Source organism: Nycticebus coucang, chromosome 2, assembly GCF_027406575.1.
Source record: "Nycticebus coucang isolate mNycCou1 chromosome 2, mNycCou1.pri, whole genome shotgun sequence".
NCBI lineage: Eukaryota > Metazoa > Chordata > Mammalia > Primates > Lorisidae > Nycticebus > Nycticebus coucang.
In genome coordinates this window covers 144856339-144884168 of record NC_069781.1, presented here as the reverse complement: position 1 = coordinate 144884168, position 27830 = coordinate 144856339, and the positions used below count along the sequence as shown (strand labels likewise).

Sequence of the window (27830 nt, the reverse complement as noted above, 5' to 3'; positions counted from 1 at the left end):
ATGCCCTCAAGCTCACTAAGTGAAGTTCAGTAATTACACACACCCACTTAGCACAACTACAGCTTTAATTTAAACTCTGTGAGCCAAAAACAGCAAAACTCAATGGAGAATGGAAAGAAACTATAATAAAACATAAATTGGTAGGAAGTAACTGTGAACTTGTCCCAAATTCTTATTTGAAACAGTACCTCAAATCCATAGCCCTATTAGTAGTGTTTCCCAAACCATCAGGATAACCTGAATACTATTCCTAAGAAGATAATCTGTGAGCAGAGTGACAGTAAGGAATGTTTGAGGAGGACTGCATACATGCCTTGGATATTCAAATCCACAGCTCCACAGTAAAGATTCTAAGTAATCTGCCAGTTAAACAATTCATTTAACTTGTTTTCACCCAGTGTTTCTGAAATTTGTTCCATCACTAAGCCCATTCTTCAATGTTGCAGCACTCAGTAACAGAGCACACCTCACAATATACTGATGTGCAATGTTAGCCACACTGTTTTTGTTTGTTTGTTTGTTTGTTTTGTGGGTTTTTTGAAGACAGAGTCTCAAGCTGTCACCCTGGGTAGAGTGCTGTGGCGAAACAGCTCACAGCAACCTCAAACTCCTGGGTTTAAATGATTCTCTCACCTCAGCCTCCCAAGCATCTGGGACTACCAGGCGCCCGCCACAACATGCAGCCATTTTTTGGTTGTAGTTGTCATTGTTATTTGGCAGGCCCGGGCTGGATTTGAACCCGCAAGCTCTGGTGTATGTGGCTGGCGCCCTAGCCACTTCAGATATAGGCGCTGAGCCAGCTGTACTGTTTTTTAAACTCTAAACTTGTATACTCCTTAAGACAAAGAATCAACTATGTTAGTTTGGCATGTCTATTCAACTATTCATAGTCTTTATGTCAAAGCTGTTAATCCAAAACCTATTTTCTCAATGCCAATTCATTATATTGGCAATTCAATGAAAATTCATTATATGCTATTAATCTGTTTAACATCACAATACTACTCGCTTGAAAGCACTCTGGAAAATTCTAGTTGATTTCCCCCAAAAGATTTTTAAGCCATATGTTTCAAAAATCTCAACAGCTATAGCTGACTTGTTCTGCAAAAATTATGATCCCAGTTTATATACTAGAGCACATGGCTCTTTTCATAAGAAAGCCATTGCCTAATGCCCAAAATTAAAGATGTTATCCAAAAATCTGGGAGAAAAAAAAAAAAGCAGGATCTCAACCTAACTCCTCACACCAAAATAAATTCCACTAAAGAGTTAAATGTCAAAACTCTTTACATCCTAAAATAACTTACTAGATAAAAACATGTGGAAATGTCCTAATTTAATCTCAGTACAGTATAGATAAGGATTATCTAAAAATGACACAAAAATTCAAAAGCTAAAAATAAAAGTTTAAAAAAGTTCAATATGTTTTAAAATTTTAGATTTTGGAATTTAAAATTTTGAACACCTTACACAAAGCCCAAATTTAAAGGATAAACTAAACTAGAATAACTATACCATACAAAGAGCCAATTCCCTCAATACATAAAGAGTTCTTACAACTCAATAATAAAACGACTAATAATCCAGTCAAAAATTAGAAAGGATCCTGCCAAAACAGTTCACAGAAAAGGAAATACAAATGGATATAGAAGATGTAAAGATAATCATCTTTACTAGGAATTAGATGATCTGAAAATGAAACTATAATGCAATACCATTTTCATTTTTTTATTTTATTTATTTACTTTTTTGAGACAGAGTCTCACTTCTTAACCCTCGGTAGAGTGCCGTAGCATCACAGCTAACAGCAACCTCCATGCAATACCATTTTCACTAAGAAACATTCTAGGTTGATAAAACTGTGGAAAAAATAGCCCTTTCATACATACATGACTGTCCAAACAGAGTAATTTGGGAATATTTATAAAAAGTAAACATGCATATTCCCTTTGACCCAGAAATTATACTTTTAGAAATCTATCCTGCAGGAGGCGGAGCAAGATGGCAGCCGAGTAACAGCTTCCTTGCATCTGGGCACCGTGAGTCTGGGGAGATAAGATTCCAGGCATCTATGGCTGGTGGGAACTGCCTATCATCACTCCTATGAGGATACAGGGAGTCAGCGAGAGACTTCTGGACCCCAAGAGGAGGACTAAAACAGTGGAAAACCGGCAAGTGGTCGCGTGTGTTCAATCCGTCTAAACCCACCCACAACTGTAAGTTCAGTAGCAGCGAGACTGCAAACCAGAAAGACCTTACCTGTGAACTGTTTTGATGTCCTTGGGCTTGGCACGGAGTTGAACTGCCCTGGGGAACGCCTGAGCAGGAGTGCGGAGAACTTTGGCCGTTGTCTAGGGCCCCAGTCTGAGCCACTGAGCCAGACGGAGCTAATAGTGTTTGGCGGTGGGTCACATGGAACCATTGCCAGTGATCTGCCCCGGCAAGCTCCGCCCTCAGGGTCAAAGAGCTAGAAACGGGTGGGAGCTGGTAACCCAGCAACCAAGTAGCCTAAGGGTGGGGTCTGAGCCGCCTTGCAGCCCTAACCCTCAGGGGCAGACTGAGACCGGTTTTGGCACACTGGGTAAGCGGATAGCCACTTCAGCAGTGATTCCAGCGAGAAAGCTGGGAAAGCTTCTGCTCAGCAAGTTTACAAGTTCAAAGTGCCTTTTAAGTGGGCTGAAGAGAGATTTAGGGTGTCTACCAGTTGGGGTTTGAGAAATCATCAGCCTCCAGTCGTATCAGAACTGTGACTAACATCTCATACCCCAGAAGACCACGTGTTGCCCAGACAATATTCAATAACATATACAAACTGCTTTGTTTTTGGTTGTGTATTTTTTTCTTTTTTTTTTTGGTTGTTTTTTTTTTTTGTTTGTTTGTTTATTTTGACGTTGTTGATGTTCTTTTGTTTTTTAATTTCAATCTTTTCCATACAGATCCCTTTTTCTTTCTCAACTTTTCTAGTTTAATTATAATTTCCCATTGCTGCCTTTTTGAATAACTACAACTTCATTGTTGCTAGTGTTTCTACCGCTATCATTTGGTTTTTCACCCAATTGTATCCCCGTAAAGTTTTCTGTTTGCTTGTTTTGGTTTGATTTATAGCATTTTTGTCTTTCCTCTCTACTTGGTGGAGGTGGGGTACTGTGTCTGATCAGGTTAGCAAAGAGCTGCTGACCTCAAGGGAACCACCCAACTGGGCACTCCCAGAAGGTGGGGTTTTTTAAGGTTGTGTCAAAGTACCCTACTGTACACCTATATTGCCCTGTCTCCCTCTTTCTGTACCTCTCTTCTTTTTGTCAATATTCCTTATCCCCACCCCCTCTCCTTTCTCTATCTTTCTTTTTTTTCTTATCACTCGGTCCTCCTTTCTTTCATCCCTTTTTTGCTCCTCAACCTTCTCACCCTTCTGGTCCTGTAACCCTTAGTCCACAGGCACAAGAACTTACAGAGCAAGAGGAAGTGAAAGGAAAATTAGGGCAAGGAAACAGATAAAAGAAATCACTCATGAGGAAGAATCAGCAGAAAACTCCAGGCAACATGAAGAACCAGTCCAGAACAACCCCGCCAAGGGACCATGAGGTAGCTACTGCAGAGGATTCCACCTATACAGAAATGTTAGGAATGACAGAAAGGGAATTTAGAATACACATGTTGAAAACAATGAAAGAAATGATGGACACAATGAAGGAAACTGCTAATAAAGTGGAAAATAACCAAAAGGAAATCCAAAAACAGAATCAAATCAGAGATGAACGATATGAAGAATATAAAAAGGATATAGCAGAGCTGAAGGAAATGAAACAGTCAATCAGGGAACTTAAAGATGCAATGGAAAGTATCAGCAACAGGTTAGACCATGCAGAAGAAAGAATTTCAGAGGTAGAAGACAAAGTTTTTGAGATAACTCAGATAGTAAAAGAGGCAGAAAAGAAGAGAGAGAAAGCAGAACGTTCACTGTCAGAATTATGGGACTTTATGAAGCGTTCCAACATACGAGTTATAGGAATTCCAGAAGGGGAAGAAGAATGCCCCAGAGGAATGGAAGCCATACTAGAGAATATTATAAATGAAAATTTCCCAAATATCACCAAAGATTCTGACACACTGCTTTCAGAGGGATATCGGACCCCAGGTCGCCTCAACTCTAACCGAGATTCTCCAAGACACATTGTGATGAACCTGTCCAAAGTCAAGACAAAAGAAAAGATTCTGCAAGCTGCCAGGAGTAAGCGCCAGTTGACCGACAGGGGCAAATCCATCAGAGTGACCGCAGACTTCTCTAATGAAACTTTCCAAGCAAGAAGACAATGGTCATCTACCTTTAATCTACTTAAACAGAACAATTTTCAGCCCAGAATTCTGTACCCTGCTAAGCTAAGCTTCAAAATTGACGCAGAAATCAAATCATTTACGGATATACAAACATTGAAGAAATTCGCCACAAGACCAGCTCTACAGGAAATACTTCAACCTGTTCTGCACACTGACCACCACAATGGATCAGCAGCAAAGTAAGAACTCAGAAATCAAAGGACAGAACCTAACCTCCACACTGATGCAAAAGATAAAACTAAGCAATGGACTCTCACCAAATAAGACGAATAGAATACTACCACACTTATCAATTATCTCCATAAATGTTAATGGCTTGAATTCCCCACTGAAGAGACATAGATTGGCTGACTGGATTAAAAAACACAAGCCATCCATTTGCTGTCTGCAAGAAACACACCTGGCTTCAAAAGACAAATTAAAGCTCCGACTCAAGGGTTGGAAGACAATTTTTCAGGCAAATGGAATTCAGAAGAAAAGAGGAGTTGCAATCTTATTTTCAGATACATGTGGATTTAAAGCAACTAAAGTCAAAAAAGACAAAGATGGTCACTTTATATTGGTCAAGGGAAAACTACAACAAGAAGACATTTCAATTCTAAATATTTATGCACCCAATTTAAATGCTCCCAGATTCTTGAAGCAGACCTTACTCAGTCTGAGCAATATGATATCTGATAATACCATCATAACAGGGGACTTTAACACACCTCTTACAGAGCTGGACAGATCCTCTAAACAGAAATTAAACAAAGATATAAGAGATTTAAATGAGACCTTAGACCAACTATGCTTGATAGACGCATACAGAACACTCCACCCCAAAGACAAAGAATATACATTCTTCTCATCACCCCATGGAACATTCTCCAAAATTGATCATACCCTGGGACACAAAACAAATATCAACAGAATCAAAAGAATTGAAATTTTACCTTGTATCTTCTCAGACCATAAGGCACTAAAGGTGGAACTCAACTCTAACAAAAATGCTCGACCCCACCCAAAGGCATGGAAATTAAACAATCTTCTGTTGAATAACAGATGGGTGCAGGAAGAAATAAAACAGGAAATCATTAACTTCCTTGAGCATAACAACAATGAAGACATAAGCTACCAAAACCTCTGGGATACTGCAAAAGCAGTTTTGAGAGGAAAATTCATCGCTTTAAATGCCTACATTCGAAAAACAGAAAGAGAGCACATCAACAATCTCACAAGAGATCTTATGGAATTGGAAAAAGAAGAACAATCTAAGCCTAAACTCAGTAGAAGAAAAGAAATATCCAAAATCAAATCAGAGATCAATGAAATTGAAAACAAAAGAATCATTCAGAAAATTAATGAAACAAGGAGTTGGTTTTTTGAAAAAATAAATAAAATAGATAAACCATTGGCCAGACTAACTAGAAATAGAAAAGTAAAATCTCTAGTAACCTCAATCAGAAACGATAAAGGGGAAATAACAACTGATCCCACAGAGATACAAGAGATCATCTCTGAATACTTACCAGAAACTCTATGCCCAGAAATTTGACAATGTGAAGGATATGGATCAATATTTGGAATCACACCCTCTCCCTAGACTTAGCCAGGAAGAAATAGACCTCCTGAACAGACCAATTTCAAGCACTGAGATCAAAGAAACAATAAAAAAGCTTCCAACCAAAAAATGCCCTGGTCCAGATGGCTTCACTCCAGAATTCTATCAAACCTTCAAGGAAGAGCTTATTCCTGTACTGCAGAAATTATTCCAAAAAACTGAGGAAGAAGGAATCTTCCCCCAACACATTCTATGAAGCAAACATCACCCTGATACCAAAACCAGGAAAAGACCCAAACAAAAAGGAGAATTTCAGACCAATCTCACTCATGAATATAGACGGAAAAATTCTCAACAAAATCCTAGCCAATAGATTACAGCTTATCATCAAAAAAGTCATTCATCATGATCAAGTAGGCTTCATCCCAGGGATGCAAGGCTGGTTTAACATACGCAAGTCCATAAACGTTATCCACCATATTAACAGAGGCAAAAATAAAGATCACATGATCCTCTCAATAGATGCAGAAAAAGCATTTGATAAAATCCAGCATCCTTTTCTAATTAGGAGACTGAAGAGTATAGGCATAGGTGGCACATTTCTAAAACTGATTGAAGCTATCTATGACAAACCCACAGCCAATATTTTACTGAATGGAGTAAAACTCAAAGCTTTTCCTCTTAGAACTGGAACCAGACAAGGTTGTCCTCTGTCACCTTTACTATTCAACATAGTGCTAGAAGTTCTAGCCAATACAATTAGGCAAGACAAGGAAATAAAGGGAATCCAAATGGGAGCAGAGGAGGTCAAACTCTCCCTCTTTGCTGACGACATGATCTTATACTTAGAGAACCCCAAAGACTCAACCACAAGACTCCTAGAAGTCATCAAAAAATACAGTAATGTTTCAGGATATAAAATCAATGTCCACAAGTCAGTAGCCTTTGTGTACACCAATAACAGTCAAGATGAGAAGCTAATTAAGGACACAACTCCCTTCACCATAGTTTCAAAGAAAATGAAATACCTAGGAATATACCTAACGAAGGAGGTGAAGGACCTCTATAAAGAAAACTATGAAATCCTCAGAAAGGAAATAGCAGAGGATATTAACAAATGGAAGAACATACCATGCTCATGGATGGGAAGAATCAACATTGTTAAAATGTCTATACTTCCCAAAGCAATCTACCTATTCAATGCCATTCCTATCAAAGTACCTACATCGTACTTTCAAGATTTGGAAAAAATGATTCTGCGTTTTGTATGGAACCGGAAAAAACCCCGTATAGCTAAGGCAGTTCTTAGTAACAAAAATAAAGCTGGGGGCATCAGCATACCAGAGTTTAGTCTGTACTACAAAGCCATAGTGCTCAAGACAGCATGGTACTGGCACAAAAATAGAGACATAGACACTTGGAATCGAATTGAAAACCAAGAAATGAAACTAACATCGTACAACCACCTAATCTTCGATAAACCAAACAAGAACTTACCTTGGGGGAAAGACTCCCTATTCAATAAATGGTGTTGGGAGAACTGGATGTCTACATGTAAAAGACTGAAACTGGACCCACACCTTTCTCCACTCACAAAAATTGACTCAAGATGGATAAAGGACTTAAATTTAAGGCATGAAACAATAAAAATCCTCAAAGAAAGCATAGGAAAAACACTGGAAGATATTGGCCTGGGGGAAGACTTCATGAAGAAGACTGCCACGGCAATTGCAACAACAACAAAAGTAAACAAATGGGACTTCATTAAACTGAAAAGCTTCTGTACAGCTAAGGAGACAATAACGAAAGCAAAGAGACAACCCACACAATGGGAAAGGATATTTGCATATTTTCAATCAGACAAAAGCTTGATAACCAGGATCTATAGAGAACTCAAATTAATCCACATGAAAAAAGCCAACAATCCCGTATATCAATGGGCAAGAGACATGAATAGAACTTTCTCTAAAGACGACAGACGAATGGCTAACAAACACATGAAAAAATGTTCATCATCTCTATATATTAGAGAAATGCAAATCAAAACAACCCTGAGATATCATCTAACCCCAGTGAGAATGGCCCACATCACAAAATCTCAAAACTGCAGATGCTGGCGGGGATGTGGAGAGTAGGGAACACTTTTACACTGCTGGTGGGACTGCAAACTAGTACAACCTTTCTGGAAGGAAGTATGGAGAAACCTCCAAGCACTCAACCTAGACCTCCCATTCGATCCTGCAATCCCATTACTGGGCATCTACCCAGAAGGAAAAAAATCCTTTTATCATAAGGACACTTGTACTAGACTGTTTATTGCAGCTCAATTTACAATCGCCAAAATGTGGAAACAGCCTAAATGCCCACCAACCCAGGAATGGATTAACAAGCTGTGGTATATGTATACCATGGAATACTATTCAGCCATTAAAAAAAATGGAGACTTTACATCCTTCGTATTAACCTGGATGGAAGTGGAAGACATTATTCTTAGTAAAGCATCACAAGAATGGAGAAGCATGAATCCTATGTACTCAATCTTGATATGAGGACAATTAATGACAATTAAGGTTATGGGGGGGAAGCAGAAAGAGGGATGGAGGGAGGGGGGTGGGGCCTTAGTGTGTGTCACACTTTATGGGGGCAAGACATGATTGCAAGAGGGACTTTACCTAACAATTGCAATCAGTAACTGGCTTATTGTACCCTCAATGAATCCCCAACAATAAAAAAAAAAAAAAAGAAATCTATCCTGCAATGGGCAGCACCTGTGGCTCAAGGAGTAGAGCACTGGTCCCATTTATTGGACGTGGCAGGTTCAAACCCAGCCCCAGCCAAAAACTGCAAAAAATAAATAAATAAGAAATCTATCCTGCAAGAATACTCACACATGCATAATGACTGACCTACTCACAAATTTGCTAATCACATAATTACATAATAGCAAAAGCTGGGTAGTGAATGTGCATTGGTAGGTTAAATACATAACTGAAAACTAAGCAACTGTGAAGAAAAACAATGACACACTCTATTGTATTCACATGGAATGAGTTTTAATATGCAAAGCAAAATGTATAGTATGCTACTATTTCTAAATGAAGTGATAAAAGTGATTTGTATTTATACACACAGAGTATATGGAAGGATGCACAATTTTAAGAACAGTTACATGAGAGAAAGATAACCTGGTAGCTAAAGAAACAGGAACAAGGAGACTTTTTTTCCAGTGTATATACTTCCTTAGCTTTTGAATTATGTTACGTGTCCATGTATATCTACTTTTTAATTAAGAAAAAAGTTTTAAATCAAAAAAAATGTTTTTAAGAGCAAATCTTTCTAAAATACTTCTTTGTGAGGATTCTCAAACTTTTTTTTTTTTTTTTTAAACAGTCTCACTCTGTCACCCTGGGTAGTGTGCTGCGGTGTCATAGCCCACAGCAACCTCAAACTCTTGGGCTCATGCAATCCTCATGCCTCAGCCTGCAGAGTAGCTGGGACTACAGGCACCTGCCACAGCATCTGGCTATTTTTACAGACAGTCTCACTCTTGCTCAGGCTGGTCCCAAACTCCTAAACTCAGGCAATCTACCTTCCTCAGCTTCTCAGAATACTGGCATTACAGGGGTGAGCCACCTCACCCGGCCAGGATTCTCAAACTTTTAAAGGAAAAATCTCCAAAATCAAGCCATTGTCAGGACTTCCTTTTCAAACTATCAATGATCAACAAGCATTGCCCAAACTAATACATAGCAATATATCTTCAGGGAAGAAAAACATTTTCGTAAAATGGTCATGTGAGTAGGTAATTTTTGTTTTCTTTTAACTGTTTTAAAGATCATCTGTATGTTATTTACTACATACAATAAAATGACCTATTGATTACTGACAACTGCACATCTGTAAGACTTTTTCTATCTAAATTTTATCTTAACATTTTCCTATCTTTAGTGGTCATAAGATTTTTCATCCTCTTTTCAACTTTTCCTTTTCTCATTTTCTTCCTATTCCTTTTTATTACTTGAGTGTTTAACATCTCCCATTAGTCTTAGTCAAGAAAATATTTTTAGTTTCTTATGTTGCTAATCAACGATCCCAAGGATACTTTTTAACCATATGGATAGACACCTATCACAACAACAATATTTCCTTCCACTGCAAAAATCACAGTTCTTCTCTCAGTATTCTCTCAGTCCCAAACATCTGCCCCAGTAGAAGTCAAGCTCTGGACTGGCAGCTGCCTCTCCAATTTTCCATCTGCTTTTCATTATGATTTCCAGTGAGTCAACAGGAAGGTATTCTGAGGAAAGGAGAAAGAGGCCTTTAGACAGGCCTTTCCTCTGCCCACAACCCCTAAAAATACAGCTCTTGCCAAATGATCTAAGGCAATTTCCAACCCAGTTTGCCACTCCTGTCTGCATGAGGTCACCATTTAACAAATAAGAAACTGGTAGAAAGGATCACCTTTTTAAGCTAAATCCAAAGCATGTATCAGGTAAGAAGGAAAAAGCAATTTTAGAAGTGTCCAAGACTTGAGTTACACAACAAAAATACATAAGACAAATTAGAAACTAGCACTTATAAAGTCAGAGTGGCAGGTGGAAGAGACTGCAAGAGATAATTCCAGTCCCCCAGCCACTTGACAACTAGGCAAAGCGACCTTGATGTTGGACTTAAGGGTTATCCCTTCAGTATCTTAGAGTTTAAGAGTGCTAAATTAGGGCGGCGCCTGTGGCTCAGTGAGTAGGGCGCCGGTCCCATATGCCAGAGGTGGCGGGTTCAAACCCAGCCCCGGCCAAAAACCACAAAAAAAAAAAAGAGTGCTAAATTGATGTCACACAAACATAAGACTTAAATTCCACAGTAAGTCATATGACCTTGGGACAAGTGACATTAACTTATTTTCCTTATTTATTTATAAAAGAGTCTCCCTCTGTCACCCTAGCTAGAGCACCATGACGTCATAGCTCACAGCAACCTCAAACTCTTGGGTTTAAGCGATCCCCCTGCCTCAGCCTCTTGAGTACCGGGGACTACAGGCGCCTATCACTAGGCCGGGCTAAATTTTCTTTCTTTTTTTTTTTTTTTTTTGTAGAAACAGAGTCTCACTTTATGGCCCATGGTAGAGTGCCGTGGCCTCACACAGCTCACAGCAACCTCCAACTCCTGGGCTTAAGTGATTCTCTTGCCTCAGCCTCCCGAGTAGCTGGGACTACAGGCACCTGCCACAACGCCCGGCTATTTTTTTTGGTTGCAGTTTGGCCGGGGCCAGGTTTGAACCCACCACCCTTGGTATATGGGGCCGGCACCCCACCGACTGAGCCACAGGCGCCGCCCCAGGCTAAATTTTCTATCTTTAGTAGATACAGGGTCCAACTCTGCTCGGGCTCCTTTCAAACTCCTGAGCTCAAGCAATCCACCCACCTTGGCATCCCAGAATGTTAGGATTAAAGAAAGATGTGAGCCACACTCAGCCTTTTCCCCCCTCTTTAAAATAATTTTTCAAAAACCCTATCTCACAGTAATGTATATCAATTTCATCATTCTGCTCAATTAATAATAGTTACTATTTTTTTTTTTTGAGACTTACTACTGTCCTTAATTTTAGCATTAGTACTGCAGCAGTAGGCTGACCTATGAGCTAGGAGCAAGGGTCTTGAAGTTCTTGCCAAACCTGAAATCTCGATCTACTCAGCTATTCTTAAAGCCCCATGAGGTACTCATTAGATAAGGGAGGGGGGGAGAAACGGAGGACACTGATTTTGGGACAGACAGGAAATACTTTAAGACCATGATGGCCTCATAAATTACAGGTTTTTGATTGGGCTTCCTTTTAGCTGTCTTAAAGGTAAAGCACTGAGGTTCCATAATAAAATGACTTATTGAAATAACTAATTCTTCCCAACACACAATTATAATTAAAAAAATTTTTTTAATGCCAGGTGTGGTGGCTCACACCTATAATCCTAGCACTCTGGAAGGCCAAGGCAGGAGGATCCCTTGAGCTCAGGGGTTCGAGACCAGCCTGACCAAGAATGAAACCCTAGCTCTACTAAAAATAGAAAAACTAGGGCGGCGCCTGTGGCTCAGTCGGTAAGGCGCCGGCCCCATATACCGAGGGTGGCGGGTTCCAACCCGGCCCCGGCCAAACTGCAACCAAAAAATAGCCGAGCATTGTGGCGGACACCTGTAGTCCCAGCTGCTCGGGAGGCTGAGGCAAGAGAATCGCTTAAGCCCAGGAGTTGGAGGTTGCTGTGAGCTGTGTGAGGCCACAGCACTCTACCCAAGGGTGGTACAGTGAGACTCTGTCTCTACAAAAAAAAAAAAAAAAAATAGAAAAACTAGCCAGGTGTTATGGTGGGCACCTGTAGTCCCAGACATTTGGGAGGCTGAGGCAGGAGGATTGCTTGAAGCCTGGGAGTTTAAGGTTGCTGTGAGCTTTGACACCACTGCACTAGGGCTGAAGTAAGACTGTGCCTCAATAAATAAATAAATAAATAAAATTTTAAAACACAATATTCAAACTTAAGCAAGTAAACTCCTGCTCTTCAACACAAATCATTATATGGTTAAAATTTCTTGATTCACATACTGTCAAACCACAGGGATCAATCATATTACTGGGAGCATTCCAGTAGGAAAAAAAAAAAAAATACAGCACAGTCCCAATTGGATCAGGTAGGCCACAGGCCCTCACACAGCCAGCTCAAAGATACTGTCTCTAGGCAACTAAACTGTGAATTAAACAAACTGCCGAGTAATATGAATCACTTCCGGATGGTCTCACTTTGCCTACCAGCACTTTCTTGCACAAATACTTCTTGTCAAGGGGTTTATTTAGCAGCCCCAATTAGAAACAACCAAGAGTTGTTCAAAGAGTTCATCAAATACTACATGGCCTAACAATGTTCAAAACATGGATGGAGCTGGAACATATTCTTCTTAGCAAAGTATCTCAGGAATGGAAGAAAAAGTATCCAATGTACTCAGCCCTACTATGAAGCTAAATTATAGCTTTCACATGAAGACTATAACCCAACTATAGCACAAGACTATGGGGAAAAGGCCAAGGAAGGGGAAGGGAGGGGGGAGGTTTTGGTGGAGGGAGGGTAATGGGTGGGGCCACATCTATGGTGCATCTTAGAACTGGTACAGGCGATTGCACTAATGTACACAGCTATGATTTAACAATAAAAAATAAATAAATAAATAAACAAACAGGCCCTGCTACCAACCAGAAACCCCAAATTGCTACACTGTGAATGAAGTTAAGAGGAAATTACACAGAAATCAAACAAAGCCAGAGAATGAAATTCCTACACCAAACTGGGTCCTTAAATATGTTTTTACTGTCTTGTCATTAAGGGCATTAAATTAATAAATACAATTACCGCTCTGTCCTATAAGATGAGAAGAAATATATGCCAAATTAGTTCAAACTAATCGGCTTACTTAACCCAGCCAGACTTTTTCTCAACCTTGACTAGTGGACAATTAACACTGGTATTCCTTGGTCACACATAGTTCAACATCTACTGATTATAAAAGGAACTGAAAAGGTATGTAACCCAGCTTTCTTGGCCACCCACTCCTCTTTTCTGCACCAAAAGCATCTTACCTGTGCCACACTATTCTCCATGAACTAAGCAGAGACCATTTAATCTATTCACAAGAAAGAAGGAGACTTAATTAAAAATGATAACTATAATAAGGTGAAGCAACGGCCATTAACAGAACCAAGGAAAAGGAATCAAGACTGTAGAAAATCAAGTCAGTGAAACAAAAGACACTGTGAACACTCATCTAGAATGGCACTTTGATGTGAGCACACAAGGAAGAATAAACTATGCAGGTCTAACCTCCAAGGCTGAACTAATGCACTATAATCAATTATTAAAGGTATAACAATTTCGTAGAGCTAAAATAAAACAGATACTACAAATTACTAAAAAAAAAAGGATATTATAAATCAAGAAGAGTTTCCACACTATAGGCAAAACTGATAAGCAACTATGATCAACTTGAACATATAACTTACAGAAATGTTTTACTTCAAGGAACAAGAATTCTACAAGTTTCAAATCACAAAAAAAAGTGAGGAGGGATCAAGTAGTTTGTCATCAAGCTAAAATTAAGCTAGCTTCAGATGTCATTTCTCAATAATAAGTATAAGCAAATGAAGTCATATACATTTTCCCTCAAATATGAAAATAGCTTACCCTAAGAGTATAACCAAATCCTGAACTATACATAATTTAATATTTGACAAAGTAGACATCAATTGCTAATGGTAGTAAAAAAATATGGTTTTTAAATATTAGAATTCAGAAACAAAGATTTACTCTTTAAAAAAAATTAAATCACAGAAAATCTAACAGAATATAACACTGCAAATTTTAGCAAGGTTTTAGAGAAATTAAACTATTTGTGAATTGATAGAAGAAATTACAAACAAAAAAGTTAACATTTAAACTCCATAAAATTTAAAACTACAATGAAAAACCAAATAAAATGGAAAATCAAGTGAAAATGTTTGTAACAGTATGACAGAGGTAACATTCATATTATATATAAGAAAGCTCATGAAAGTTAGCATGACCCCAGAAAACAGGCAAATGACATGAAAAGAAAATTTGTGTAAGAAAATAACATCGGTGGGCGGCGCCTGTGGCTCAGTGAGTAGGGCGCCGGCCCCATATGCCGAGGGTGGCGGGTTCAAACCCAGCCCCGGCCAAACTGCAACAAAAAAAAAATAGCCGGGCGTTGTGGCAGGCGCCTGTAGTCCCAGCTGCTCGGGAGACTGAGGCAAGAGAATCGCGTAAGCCAAGAGTTAGAGGTTGCTGTGAGCCGTGTGACGCCACGGCATTGTACCCGAGGGCGGTACAGTGAGACTCTGTCTCTACAAAAATAAATAAATAAATAAATTTAAATAAATTACAGGGTGGCACCTGTGGCTCAGTGGGTAGGGTGCTAGCCCCATATACCAAGGGTGGTGGGTTCGAACCCGGTTCCAGCCACCTAAAACAGCAATGAGAATTGCAACAAAAATTAGCCAGGCATTGTGGTGAGCACCTGTAGTCCCAACTACTTGGGAGGCTGAGGCAAGAGAATCGCTTAAGCCCAAGAGTTGGAGGTTGCTGTGAGCTGTGATACTACAGTACTCTACCAAGGGTGACAAAGTGAGACTCTGTCTCAAAAATAAATAAATTAAATAAATTAATTAAAACATGAGATAGCAAATGAAAATAATAATTAAGTCAGAGATGTCTGCATTATCTTATGATGGCCCCAGAACAATACCATTCAGTACAAACCATATTAGGTGTACCCAATCATTCTTCACTTTCAGTACAATATTCAATGAATTATATGAGATAGTCAACCTTTTGTTATAAAACAGGCTTTGTGTTAGATGATTTTTGCCCAACTAAAGTTGATGTCAGTATTCTGAGCATGTTTGAGGTAGGCTAGGCTAAGCTGAGTATGTCAAATGTGTTAAGGATATTATGATGGATTTATCAGAAAGCGACCCCATCATAAATCCAGGAGCATCTGTATACCAATTTAAATCTGAATTTGTGATTACCACTACCTAAAAAAAATAAGGAGTCACAAGTCTCTTTTACTTAATCCCTTCTATTTTTATTATAAAATTCACTATCATTGTAAAATCCATTTTAAATATATAGAACAGTAGTAAATACAAAGAAAATATCTTCTCACACCCTTTGCTCCCATCTTACTCTCTAGGGGTATCCTCTATTTCTGGTATTTCCCTTCAGACAAAGTTTAAGTCTGAGATGAAATAACGAGAACAACCATTCTTTAGGGTCTAGAAAGTGACCAGAAAAATACATTAGTGCCCTCATCATCTTCATATTAAATCTGCTTTTGCCCAAAGCAGGTGCCTACCATATTTCACTGTGCCAGGCACTTACCCCAGGGTCCCCTGCAGACACAGCACTCCCATTCTTCAGAGCACACATCTGAGCTCACTTCCTGCAGTTAGACAACTTGCAAAATGAAAATCATAACTCACATCTGCCAAAACTTTTCATTCTTTTCACTTCGCCAAGATATCTCAACATTCAAGATTTTCAAAGACATTTTATTCAGACTTTTTGAATTTCTGTTTTACTTAATTGTACGCACTATGAGAGCATAAAATCTTATTACTTTTCTTAATAATAATGGTGAGTGCTAACTAGCCTGATACACACCAAGCTACTCTCCACGTTTCTTTTTTTTTTTTTGTAGAGACAGAGTCTCACTGTACTGCCCTCGGGTAGAGTGCCGTGGCGTCACACGGCTCACAGCAACCTCTAACTCTTGGGCTTACGCGATGCTCTTGCCTCAGCCTCCCGAGCAGCTGGGACTACAGGCGTGCACCACAACGCCTGGCTATTTTTCTGTTGCGGTTTGGCGCCCTACTCACTGAGCCACAGGCGCCGCCCCAACTCTCCACGTTTCTTAACTGATTTTGCTAAGTATTTCAGCTACATGGTAAGGCAAAAAGCTTTTGGTGGCCACACTAGGAACTAAATTCCCATTTGTAAGATTGTTACTATGTGAAAAAGCACTTAATTTCAACCACTTTAACAAATATACTTTTATTATGTTTTTTATTTTTTGAGACAGAGTCTCTCTTTGTCACCCTCAGTAGAGTGCTGTGGCGCTCACAACCACCTCAAAGTCTTGGGCTTAGTGATTCTCTTGCTTCAGCCTCCCAAGTAGCTGGGACTACAGGTGCCTGCCACAACATTAGGCTATTTTTTTGTTGTAGTTGTCATTGTTGTTTGGCAGGCCTGGGCTGGATTCGAACCGACCAGCTCCGGTGTATGTGGCTGGTGCCCTCGTCGCTGAGCTACAGGTGCCAAGCCACTTTTTTTTTTTTTTTAAACAAATATACTTTTAAATGCAACCCATTTCTTATGGTAGAATCTGTCCAAGACAGGTGCACTAAATTAAGGTCACCATTCTAAAAGTCAAAGATAAATCCTATCCATACATCCGTTTGGTGATTATGAATGCATCCACTTCCTAGTCTCTATGTGCTGTTAAATAGTTTCATGCTATGGGCCCTGATCACATTGGGTCTTGTGAGGTAAGTAAACTAGATATCTCATTTATAAAAGAAGAGTTTGGGATCTGCGCCTGTGGCTCAAGAGGCTAAAGCGCCAGCCACATACACCTGAGCTGGCGGGTTCGAATACAGCCTGGGCCGGCCAAACAACAATGACGGCTGTAACCAAAAAATAGCCGGGCATTGTGGCAGGCGCCTGTAGTCCCAGCTTCTTGGGAGGCAGAGACAAGAGAATCGCTTGAGCTCAGGAGTTGGAGGTTGCTGTGAGCTGTGATGCCACAGCGCTCTATCCAGGGCAACAGCTTGAGGCTCTGTCTCAAAAAAAAAAAAAAAAAAAGGAGGGTGGCACCTGTGGCTCAGTGAGTAGGGCACTGGCCCCGTATGCCGAGGGTGGCGGGTTCAAACCCAGCCCCGGCCAAACTGCAACAAAAAAATAGCCGGGCATTGTGGCGGGCGCCTGTGGTCCCAGCTGCTTGGGAGGCTGAGGCAGGAGAATCGCGTAAGCCCAAGATTTAGAGGTTGCTGTGAGCCGTGTGACGCCACGGCACTCTACCCAAGGGTGGTACAGTGAGACTCTGTCTCTACAAAAAAAAAAAAAAAAAAGGAGAGTTTGGGTCAACCTCCTATAAATTATCTCCTTCAGTGTTTTCAACCTTTTTTATCCCAGGGCACACTTGAACCTGTACTTAAACTTCCATGGCACACTTAAATTACATTGGATCAAAAAAAAAAAAAAAAAGAGTGAAAAAAAGAATATACATACTATGCTTTGAACTTCTTTCAAAAATAAATTAATAATCTTTAAAATTTTCATGGCACAGCTAAGATCCTCTCCACAGCACATCAGCTGAAAATCCCTGCTTTAAGTGATGATTCTTCCTTTGAGAAGTCTAGAAGCTGCAGGATACACTATTCTTCCTAGCCACCTCTTAAGTATCTTAACTTCTGTTTTCATGATTACAGTGTGCCAGCCTGGATATATCTAGATGTTCCTGAAATTCTGGTACCATTTAGAGCAGTGGTCCTCCACCTTCCTAATGTCGTGACCCTTTAATACAATTCCTCATTTTGTGGTGACTCCCAACCATAAAATTATTATTATTTTCGTTGCTGCTTTAGGTATTGCTACTTCATAACTGAAATAATGTGTTTTCCAATGGTCTTAGGTGACCCCTGTGAAAGGGTCATTCGACTCCCAAAGGGGTCGCGACTCATAGGTTGAGAACCGCTGATTTAGAGGGAAAGAAGATCTGAAGAGCCCATCCTAGAAAATGTCCTATGCCAAGAATAAAGACATACACAAAAGAGAATTTGTTCTCAAGAACTAATTTCTTTCCAAGATATTTTTTCTTTTTTTTTTTTTTTTTTGTAGAGACAGAGTTTCACTTTATTGCCCTCGGTAGAGTGCCGTGGCATCACACAGCTCACAGCAACCTCCAACTCCTGGGCTTAGGCGATTCTCCTGCCTCAGCCTCCCGAGTAGCTGGGACTACAGGCGCCCGCCACAATGCCCAGCTATTTTTTTGTTGCAGTTTGGCCGGGGCTGGGTTTGAACCCGCCACCCTCGGTATATGGGGCTGGCGCCCTGCTCACTGAGCCACAGGCGCCGCCCACCAAGATACTTTTTCAATTCCACTAAATTACAGAAGGTAAAGTGCTTCTATTTAGTACTAAGCTCTACTTAACACTGTAGAGTTTCTGACAATTTCCAACCAGCCTCAGCCCTTTCCCTTTTAGGAGGGATGTGTGCCCTGCTGCTTGAAGGTGCACTATGGGCAGTCAGCAGGGAAAAGGTGGCCTATGGCAGACTTGAAAGAGCACATCAGGAAGTCTCTGAAATAAGGAATCATACTGACAAACTCCCAGAGTGGAGGAATTAACCTCCTCTCTATGACCTTTTCTTTTGGAGACAGGGTCTCACTCTGTCAACCCAAGCTGGAGTACAGTGGCCTCATCAGAGCTTACTGCAGCCTCAAACTCCTGGACTCCGGTGATCGTCCCATCTGGGCCTCCCAGAGTGCTAGGATTACAGGTATGAGCTACAACACCTGGTATGTGACCTTTAACCTAACAATTTTTTTCCCTTTCCAGTACTACTCATACTTTCTTCTCACCCGCATACTTCCCTAGTTCTGACCTTCATAATGTTCTCTTCTTGGTTATTTTCATATGATCCATCTTCAGATCTTTCTATTACTTTCTCCTATCCAAACACCTGAACACCTTATTTCACCTTAATATTAAATTTACCTTCTATTAAATGAAGGTGTATCCATTCCTCCTACACAATTGCTTCTTAGCCAAAACAACAGGCAAAAGGATATAAATAAACATACACTAAGCATAAACAGTAATTTAAGATGTCTGCGTTTGCAAAGCTCTCTATCTGCTATGCAGCCCTTAGCAAAAAGCCTCGAATCCTTAAGTGATGTTAGAACAGCTTAATTTTAATATTGAAGCTACTTTCCAAAAATAAAGCAGAAATCTCCATATTTTCTACTTCCCAATCATCCCCTGAATATACTTTTATGAATTAACCCTAAATTTTCCCACTTAACCTTTTGAGGAAGCACAAACCCACATCCACAACACACTCTCATCTCCCTACACCTCAACCTTGCTCACTGTGACCTCAAAGTCCTGGACTCAAGCTGGTCGCACACAATGTTACACCCACTGTCTCCACAAATTTGCATTCACTCTCTCTACACTCTCCTCTCTTTTCCTAAGAAAGAGCTACTAGAGGTACAGCAGAAAATGAAGTGCTGGAGATACACAATGGGGCCACTGTACCAAAAGGTGGAGCTTGTAGTGCCTGGGAGGAGAACCGGGATTATAAATAGAATTGAAAAGGGGAAACTTTTCTCCCTTGGATCTCTCTGATCTTTACTGCTGCCCTTGGAGAGACTGTAAATCCCAGACCTTGGGGCCCCTCCAACTTGGGAGGGATGGAGGTTATGGAAAAAATAAAAATAAAAAACAGGATGGAGCCAAACAAAAAAGGTAAATTGGGCCTTGTGCTAGAGGGGAAAGAGGAACCCTAGGAATACGCAAGATATGGGCCAGCTCACTGTGGTAGGAGAAAAAGCTGGGAGCAGAAGCCCTAGGTACTAAAGAAGAGAATGTAATTTGTCTGCAGTGCACCCAGAACATCTTTTAGGGGTGGCAGCAGCAACATCAGGTAGCTGCTAGGGATGCTAGTCCTCTTTTCTCAAAGTAACATTCCAAGACTTTTCTTAGTTATCTCTAGTTAGAAAATCTAAACAGTGTAGGGCCCAGTGGCTCACACCTATAATACTAGCACTCTGGGAGGTCAAGAGGGGAGGATCCTTTGAGCTTGGGAGTTTGAGACTAGTCTAAGCAAGCACGAAAGTCTATCTCTAAAAAAATAGCCAGGTGTTGTGGTGGGTGCCTGTAGTCCCAGCTACTGGGAAGGCTGAGGCAGGAAAATCACTTGAGGCCAGAAATTTGAGACTAGCCTAAGCAACAAAGTAAGACCCTCATCTCCACACAAAAACAGAAAAATTAGCAGAGCCTGGTAGCGGGTGCCAGTAGTCCCAGCAACTTGGGAGGCTGAAGCAGGCCAACAGCTTGAGCCCAGGACTTTGAGGTCACAGTGAGCTATGACCCTCTATACAGGTCATATACAGTTAAGAACTGTATAAAGTGATAGAAACTATTCTTCAATCAAGAAAACTACAGTAGAGGTGCGGCACCTGTGGCTCAAAAGGAGTAGGGTACCGGCTCCATATACTGGAGGTGGGGGGTTCAAACCCGGCCCCAGCCAAAAACTGCAAAACAAACAAACAAAGAAACAAAAACTACGGTAGACCAAGAAAACCCAGGCCTCAGTTTCCTCATTGAAATGAGGTAGTTAAACTAGATTAACAGTGGTTTTGGAGGGTAGGGGCAGTAGCCAAGACTTCCTCTATAAAGAGAAAATTTTACTGTGGAATATCAAAACGAGGGCAGAACTGCTTGGACAAGGGAAGGAAGGTAGGCTGAGGCTCAAAAGAATCACCAAGGTTCAATGAAGCACAAGACAGTCTCTTAGACCAGCTGCAGCTTTTAAATTCTTTGACCTTCTGGGCAGTACCTGTGGCTCAGTGGGTAGGGCGACAGCCCCATATACTGAGGGTGGCGGGTTCAAACCTGCCCCCAGCCAAACTGCAACAAAAAATAGCTGGGCATTGTGGTGGGTGCCTATAGTCCCAGCTACTCAGGAGGCTGAGACAGGAGGATCGCCTAGGCCCAGGAGTTGGAGGTTGCAATAAGCTGTGACACCATGACATTCAACAGAGGGCGATAAAGTAAGACTCTGTCTCAAAAAAATAAAATAATAATAATAATAATAATAAATTATTTGACCTTCTATCAGAAGTCCACAATTTAAATGACAGAGGATTTAATTTTTTTTTTTTCATTTTTTTCTTTTTTTTTTTTTTATTGTTGGGGATTCATTGAGGGTACAATAAGCCAGTTACACTGATTGCAATTGTTAGGTAAAGTCCCTCTTGCAATCATGTCTTGCCTTTTTTTTTTTTTTTTTTTTGAGACAGTCTCACTTTGCCACCTTTGGTAGAGTCCTAAGGCTTGATAGTTCACAGAAACCTCAAACTCTTGGGCTCAAGAGATTCTCTTGCCTCAGCCTCCAAGTAGCTGGGACTATAGGCACCTGCCACAAAGCCTGGCTATTTTTTAGAGATGGGAGTCTCACTCTTGCTCAGGCTGGTCTCGAACTCGTGAGCTCAAGCAATCCACCCACCTCAGCCTCTCAGAGTGCTGGGATTATAGGTGTGAGCCACCACGCCCAGCTGGTTTAATAATTTTCTTCCCTTATATGATTCATATGAGAAAATGCCTCTTTTCTAATGGCATATTAACCTCTTATTTCCACTCTTAGGTTAGAGTTATCATCCTTCCCACCTAAACCATCACTAAAACTCCAGCCATTTTCCTGGAAGAGTTTCAAGCTCAAAAAGTGAGAAGGCACACATAATGCAGATTAGTGGTTGCTCCAGGGGAAGGAAAATTAATTGGATGAGAGAGGGTCACAAAGTAGACTAGAATTCAGTTACCTTTATTTATTCTTTAGAGGAAAGGGAAATAACAGAAGAGTAACACTTGTTAGTTCTGGAATACAAGAATGTTTGCTATCTTGGTCTCTGAACTTTCCTGTAGCGTTTTAAGAGTTTCAGAATTAAAAAAAAAAAAATTGACAGTGACTGTGGCTCAGTAAGTAAGGCGCCAGCTCCATATACCGAGGGTGGCGGGTTCGAACCTGGCCCCAGCCAAACTGCAACAACAAAAAAAATAGCCGGCCGCAACAACAAAAAAAATAGCCCGCCATTGTGGCTGGCACCTGTAGTCCCAGCTACTCGGGAGGCTGAGGCAGGAGAATCACCTAAGCCCAAGAGCTGGTAATTGCTGTGAGCTGTGATGACACGGCACTCTACCAAGGGCGACAAAGTGAGACTCTGTCTCTAAAAAAATAAATAAAGGGCGGCGCCTGTGGCTCAGTGAGTAGGGCGCCAGCCCCATATGCCGAGGATGGCGGGTTCAAACCCGGCCCGGCCAAACTGCAACCAAAAATAGCCGGGCGTTGTGGCGGGCACCTGTAGTCCCAACTACTCGAGAGGCTGAGGCAAGAGAATCGCTTAAGCCCAGGAGCTGGAGGTTGCTGTGAGCTGTGTGAGGCCACGGCTCTCTATCAAGGGCCATAAAGTGAGACTCGATTTAAGGATTCCATATTATATATCAAATCATCATATTGTACCCCATAAATATATACAGTTATGATTTAATAAAAAATGAAATTTAAAAAACATAATTAGCAAAATCAAAGAAAAAAAGAATACATGGTCTATAATTCCATTCATCTACTCTGGGAAACACAAGTACCAGAAAAAAAGAAATGAATCACTGATAATAAACTGACACTCTAAAACTAAGATCCCAAGGTCTTGGAGCAACTGAAAAAGGAAAAGAGCAGTTTTACATTCACTTTAAAGGAATGCAGAGGATGCTGCCTTTGAATACTGATCAATGGATGAACCTATACCCACAGCACTATACTTTTAAGCCTCCCAAACCACTACACACTCCGTAAATCATAGGAAAAAGGGACTCAATTCCTATATAAATCAACACTAGTGAAGAATCACTAAAACAATAAAGCCAAGAACTTCAAACCCTAAAAATGCTATTTCTCCCCACCCCAGTTAGTAAATGCCCAAAACATGCACCATTAAACTTGAGACTGAACAGCATGAATCTTAGTTCAGTACACTGAAATGCCCATCACAGTGTTTGGCGATAAATTGTCATCAACGGTACTTACTCCCATGAATAAACACTTTACCTTTACTAATTCCCTCAACTAACCAGTTACACCTGCAACACACCCAAAGCAATAGCTATCTGTGCATATATTAGTTCTATTCTCCTAGTATTCTCTACAGCCCATCTTTACCTCTTTGCTTCTTCCAGATGACAAAGGTACTCATAAGCCACATTCTGCCGTCTCCTTTCATCCATCTCCTCTGCTGTAAGTCTCTCATTATCCAGAACAGCTAAAAGATTAAAGAAAAAAATGTAAATACAGGATCTGTAACCTGAGTGATAAAAGAATACCATGGCATCAAATTCCAGCTAGTTACCCAGAAGGTCAGGTTAACCGGTATGTATGGACAGCCAGGTTTACTAAAATGATCTTCCTAAAAAAAGGACTATGGATTGGGAGGCTGAGGCAAGAGAATCGCTTAAGTCCAGGAGCTGGAGGTTGCTGTAGCTGTGTGAGGCCACGGCACTCTACCCAGGGCCATAAAGTGAGACTCTGTCTCTACAAAAAAAAAAAAAAAAAATGACTATGGAGTTTCAACTATACTCATCTTGCCCCTTTAAAAAAATACATGACAATGGGCAGCGTCTGTGGCTCAAAGGAGTAGGGTGCTGGCCCCAGATGCCAGAGGTGGTGGGTTCAACCCCCCCAAAACACCCCCTGGCCAAAAACTGCAAAAAAAATACATGACAAACAAAAAGAAAAAAAGGTTTTTTTGAGACGGAGTCTCACTGTGTAGCCCTGGGTAGAATGCCATGGTGTTATCATAGCTCACAGCAACCTCAAACTCCTGGGCTCAAGAGGTCTTCCCGCCTCAGCCTCCCCACGAACTGGAACTACAGGAACCAGCCACAATGCCAGCTAGTTTTCCTATTTCTGTTTTTTATTTTATTTTATTTTTGAGACAAAGTCTCACTTTGTCACCCTTGATGGAGTTCAAACTCCAGGGCTCAAGCAATCCTCTTGCCTCAGCCTTCCGAGTAGCTGGGACTACAGGCGCCCACCACAACGCCCGGCTATTTTTAGAGACAGGGTCTCACTCTAACTCAGGTCAGTCTCTGACTCCTGTATTCAAGCAATCCACCCGCCTCGGCTGCCCAGATTACCGGAGAGAGCCACCACGCCACCACGCCCCACCCCTAGTTTTCCTATTTTTACTAGAGCCACCACGCCCCGCCCCTAGTTTTCCTATTTTTAGTAGAGATGGGGTCTCACTCTTGCTCAGGCTGAGCTCAAGCGAACCACCGGGGTCGGCTTCTGGGAGTGCTGGGATTACAGACGTGAGCTACCTCGCCCAGCAAGGAAAAAAAAACCCAACTTTTTAAATGTACGATAATAACAACAAAAGCCAACAATTACTGACAACTAAGTGGCAGTAATTATGCTAGGCATTTTACATGTATTCTCCATTGAAATCCACAACAATTCTGTGATTATCACTTCATTTACAGATGAGGAAACTGAAGCCGGGTGACCTCAGTCCCATGGCTGAAGTTGGCAAGGCTTGGATTCAAACCCTGTGCCCAAAGCTTGAGCTTATAACCTCGAAGCTACCTGCCTCCTCACGGGCATCCTGGTGCGGCCCGCGCCCTCAACTCCTCCGAAGGCACCAGGCCCTTCCAGGCCAGCCTGGCCCTCCCCGGCGCCCCCGCCCCTCCCCGCAGCGCCGCTCCAGCTGCCCCGGCCCGCGCCCACGCTGCCCTGCACAGCCGGCTAGCGCTGCTCGGTCTTCGTCACCCACGGCGCCGCCCAAGCACCGCTGCCCGCACACCTGTTTCCCCATTAAACGCTCCCCGAAGGCAGGGCTCTCGTTGATCTCTAATTCACAAACGTGGCGCAACACATGTAACTGTCGGTGAGTGGAATTACCCTCTAAAAATGAACTGTATTCCCATGATGTAACACTGAAAACCTCAAAATCCCGAAGGACACGCCTTTAGTCACGTCCCAGGGACGTCGGCAGAAAATGAGGAAGTCAGAAGACTTTTTTACATTTATTTTTATTTTGAAATCCTGATGAGGGGACCCGGCAGGAGAAAGCGCAGCAACTCGCCCCAGGTTGCGCCCCTCCGCCAGCGCGGGCCGGGCAGGTTCGGACCCAGGCCAGCCTTGCAAGGCAGCGCCGCCCCACTAAGCCGCAGAGGCCAGCGCTCGCTGGGCCTCGCCCCAATCTCTGCCGGCCCGGGCGGGCGGCGCCGGGTGGGGCTCGTCCTGCCCAGCCCGGTCAAGGCGGGGAGGCCGCCCCGTCCCCTCTGCCGCCTCGGAACCCAGGGGTCCCGGGCTGGCGCTTCGCCGTTGCCGCCCCGTCGGGCCGGCCCTTCCGGGTCCGCGCAGCCCGCAGCCGCCCTGCCCCGCCTGCTCGCCGAACCCCGGGAAAACCGCGCCTCGCTGGCCGCGAGCCCCGTCCCGAAGCCCCCGCGCCGCAAAGCCCCTCACTCACAGCCATAGTGGGGCCGGGCCACGCCCAGCCCGTCAACCTCATCCGCGGCGGACATGGCGGCGAAGCCCAGATCTCTGACAAGCAACCGGTTAGAGCGCGAAGGCGCGGGCGGCGGCTGCAGCTCCTGCCTGGTGCGCGGGTTGCCCAGCCCGAGGCCCCGCCCTTGCGGCCACGCCCTTGAAACTCCGCCCCGCGTCTCCGGCCCCGCCTAGGCGGGCTGAAGGGGGTGGGATCAGAAGGGAGACCCAGCTCTCCCTCCCTCCACCAACGAGGCACCGCCTGGGCTCCCTCTGGTCTGTGCGGGCGGAAGAAGGAGGTGTCCGGCTCTCGCCCAGCCCCACAGCCCCGCCCCTGGGCGCCACCGCCCGCCGCAACTCCTCCAGGAAGGCTGCAGTACCGCCGCCTAGAATCACAGCCGTGGACCCCGCCCTTCCGCTGGCGGCCGAGCTAACCTCCTTTGTACCGCAGCTCCAGGAAGGAGGTCGAGTTGGCCTAGGGCCTTCTAGTTGGTTGCAGGCAGGACTCCGCCGGACCTCCGACCTCAGTCCCCGCACAGTCCCGCAACCTACCATCAGGCCGCTGCCAGATTCTCCAACAGTCACCAAGTTAGAACTGCTCAGTTTCCCAAGTGTTTGAGATTTGTATTTTTCCAAATGTCCTACCCTTGTTTCCTTGCCATTGTTCTTTGGAAGTTCTCTTTTAGGCGGTGCCTGTGGCTCAAAGGAATTGGGCACTGGCCCCATATGCCGGAGGTGGCGGGTTCGGACCCAGCCCCGGCCAAAAACTGCAAAAAAAAAAAAAAAAAGAAAAGGAAGTTCTCTTTTAGAGGACTTTGCCCATGTTAGGGATGCTTCTTCCCCTGCACCTTGTGGCCTGCCCTTAAAATACTGTATTGGAATTCGACGGAATTCTGTCCTCAGCCCTCTTGGTATATTGGCTAACTTTAACGTCACCTATAACTGCTAACTCCTGAGTATATTAATGTATCTCCAGACTGGACTACCGGAAGCACTTCAGTATTTTCAGCTCAAATTCTGCGTGTCAAATACTGACTCTGCTTCTACCATATTCTCTAGTACTCAATCTCCGTGGGGACACCCCAGGCTCCTTGCTGTGTGCCCCAACATTCATTTATGAGTTATTTCTAAGCTGCCTTAGCTTTTGTCTCTGTCCCCAACTTGATTACACTGTTTAGATTGTCATCATCTCTGATCTCCCTTTTGTCAACCAGATTCTCACAGTTACCAGGCTGTTCTTTCAAAAATGCAAATGCAATTACGTTCCTCTTTTTTATATTTTTTTCCCTATTACTCCCTTCAGGGTATGGTCTAACTTCCTTAGTATGCGCCCCTTCACAGCCTGCCTCCAGGCCTTTTGATCCAGGCATTTTTGATTTATTCACTCTTCCTTCAAACTATTAAAGTAAGATACTTGAAAACCTATTTGAACAACAACAAACCATAGGAAAGGGGCCAAAAGTTAATTTGTTAAATTTACAAATTAAAAAGCTTAATGTTTCTATCTTAAACTTTTTGGTTCAGCTAATCATTTGTATTATTCTAAGTCGAACACATTTTACCAATCACTTTTTATAAACAAAATGTTTTTTCGTCCCATTCACTAACTTGACTCAACATCTACAAACACTTCAAATTATGTCTCTATCGCTAGGCATCATAGCAGGTGCCTGTATTCCCAACTACTGGGGAAGCTGGCTGGAGCCTAAGAGTTTGAGGTTGCTGTGAGCTATGATGCCTGGCACCCCACCCAGGACAGCAGAGTAAGACTCTGTCTCAAAAAAGAAATAAGTGTATACATGTGTGTATGTGTGTGTGTGTGTGTGTGTGTCTGTGTGTGTAGTCTGTAAACTTAATATATTAGACTTTTCTCCAAGCAACTGGGAAGGATGAGATGAGAGGATTGCTTGAAGCCAGGAGTTCAAGACCAGTCTGTGCAAGATATTCAGACCACATCTAAAAGAAATTATTTCTTATTTACCTGAGCATGATGGTGTACACATGTTGATTTAGCTGCCCACAAGGCTCAGACTGGAAGATCCCTTGTGCCCAGGAGTTCAAGGCTGCCATCCACC

At 42.4% G+C, this 27830-nt stretch overlaps 1 protein-coding gene across 1 annotated transcript in view; it reads right to left on the bottom strand.

Annotated features, from left to right (window-relative positions):
* Positions 1-25895, bottom strand: part of IQGAP1 (IQ motif containing GTPase activating protein 1) — a 131982-nt gene extending 106087 nt beyond the window's left edge. The window contains exons 1-2 of the mRNA XM_053582066.1: positions 25739-25895; positions 23431-23530 (exon numbers count right to left, since the gene is read on the bottom strand). Of these exons, the coding sequence (XP_053438041.1) occupies positions 23431-23530; positions 25739-25793 (155 nt within the window). The 5' untranslated portion in view covers positions 25794-25895. The remainder of the gene's footprint in view (positions 1-23430; positions 23531-25738) is intronic.
* Between the last annotated feature and the right edge of the window lie 1935 nt (positions 25896-27830).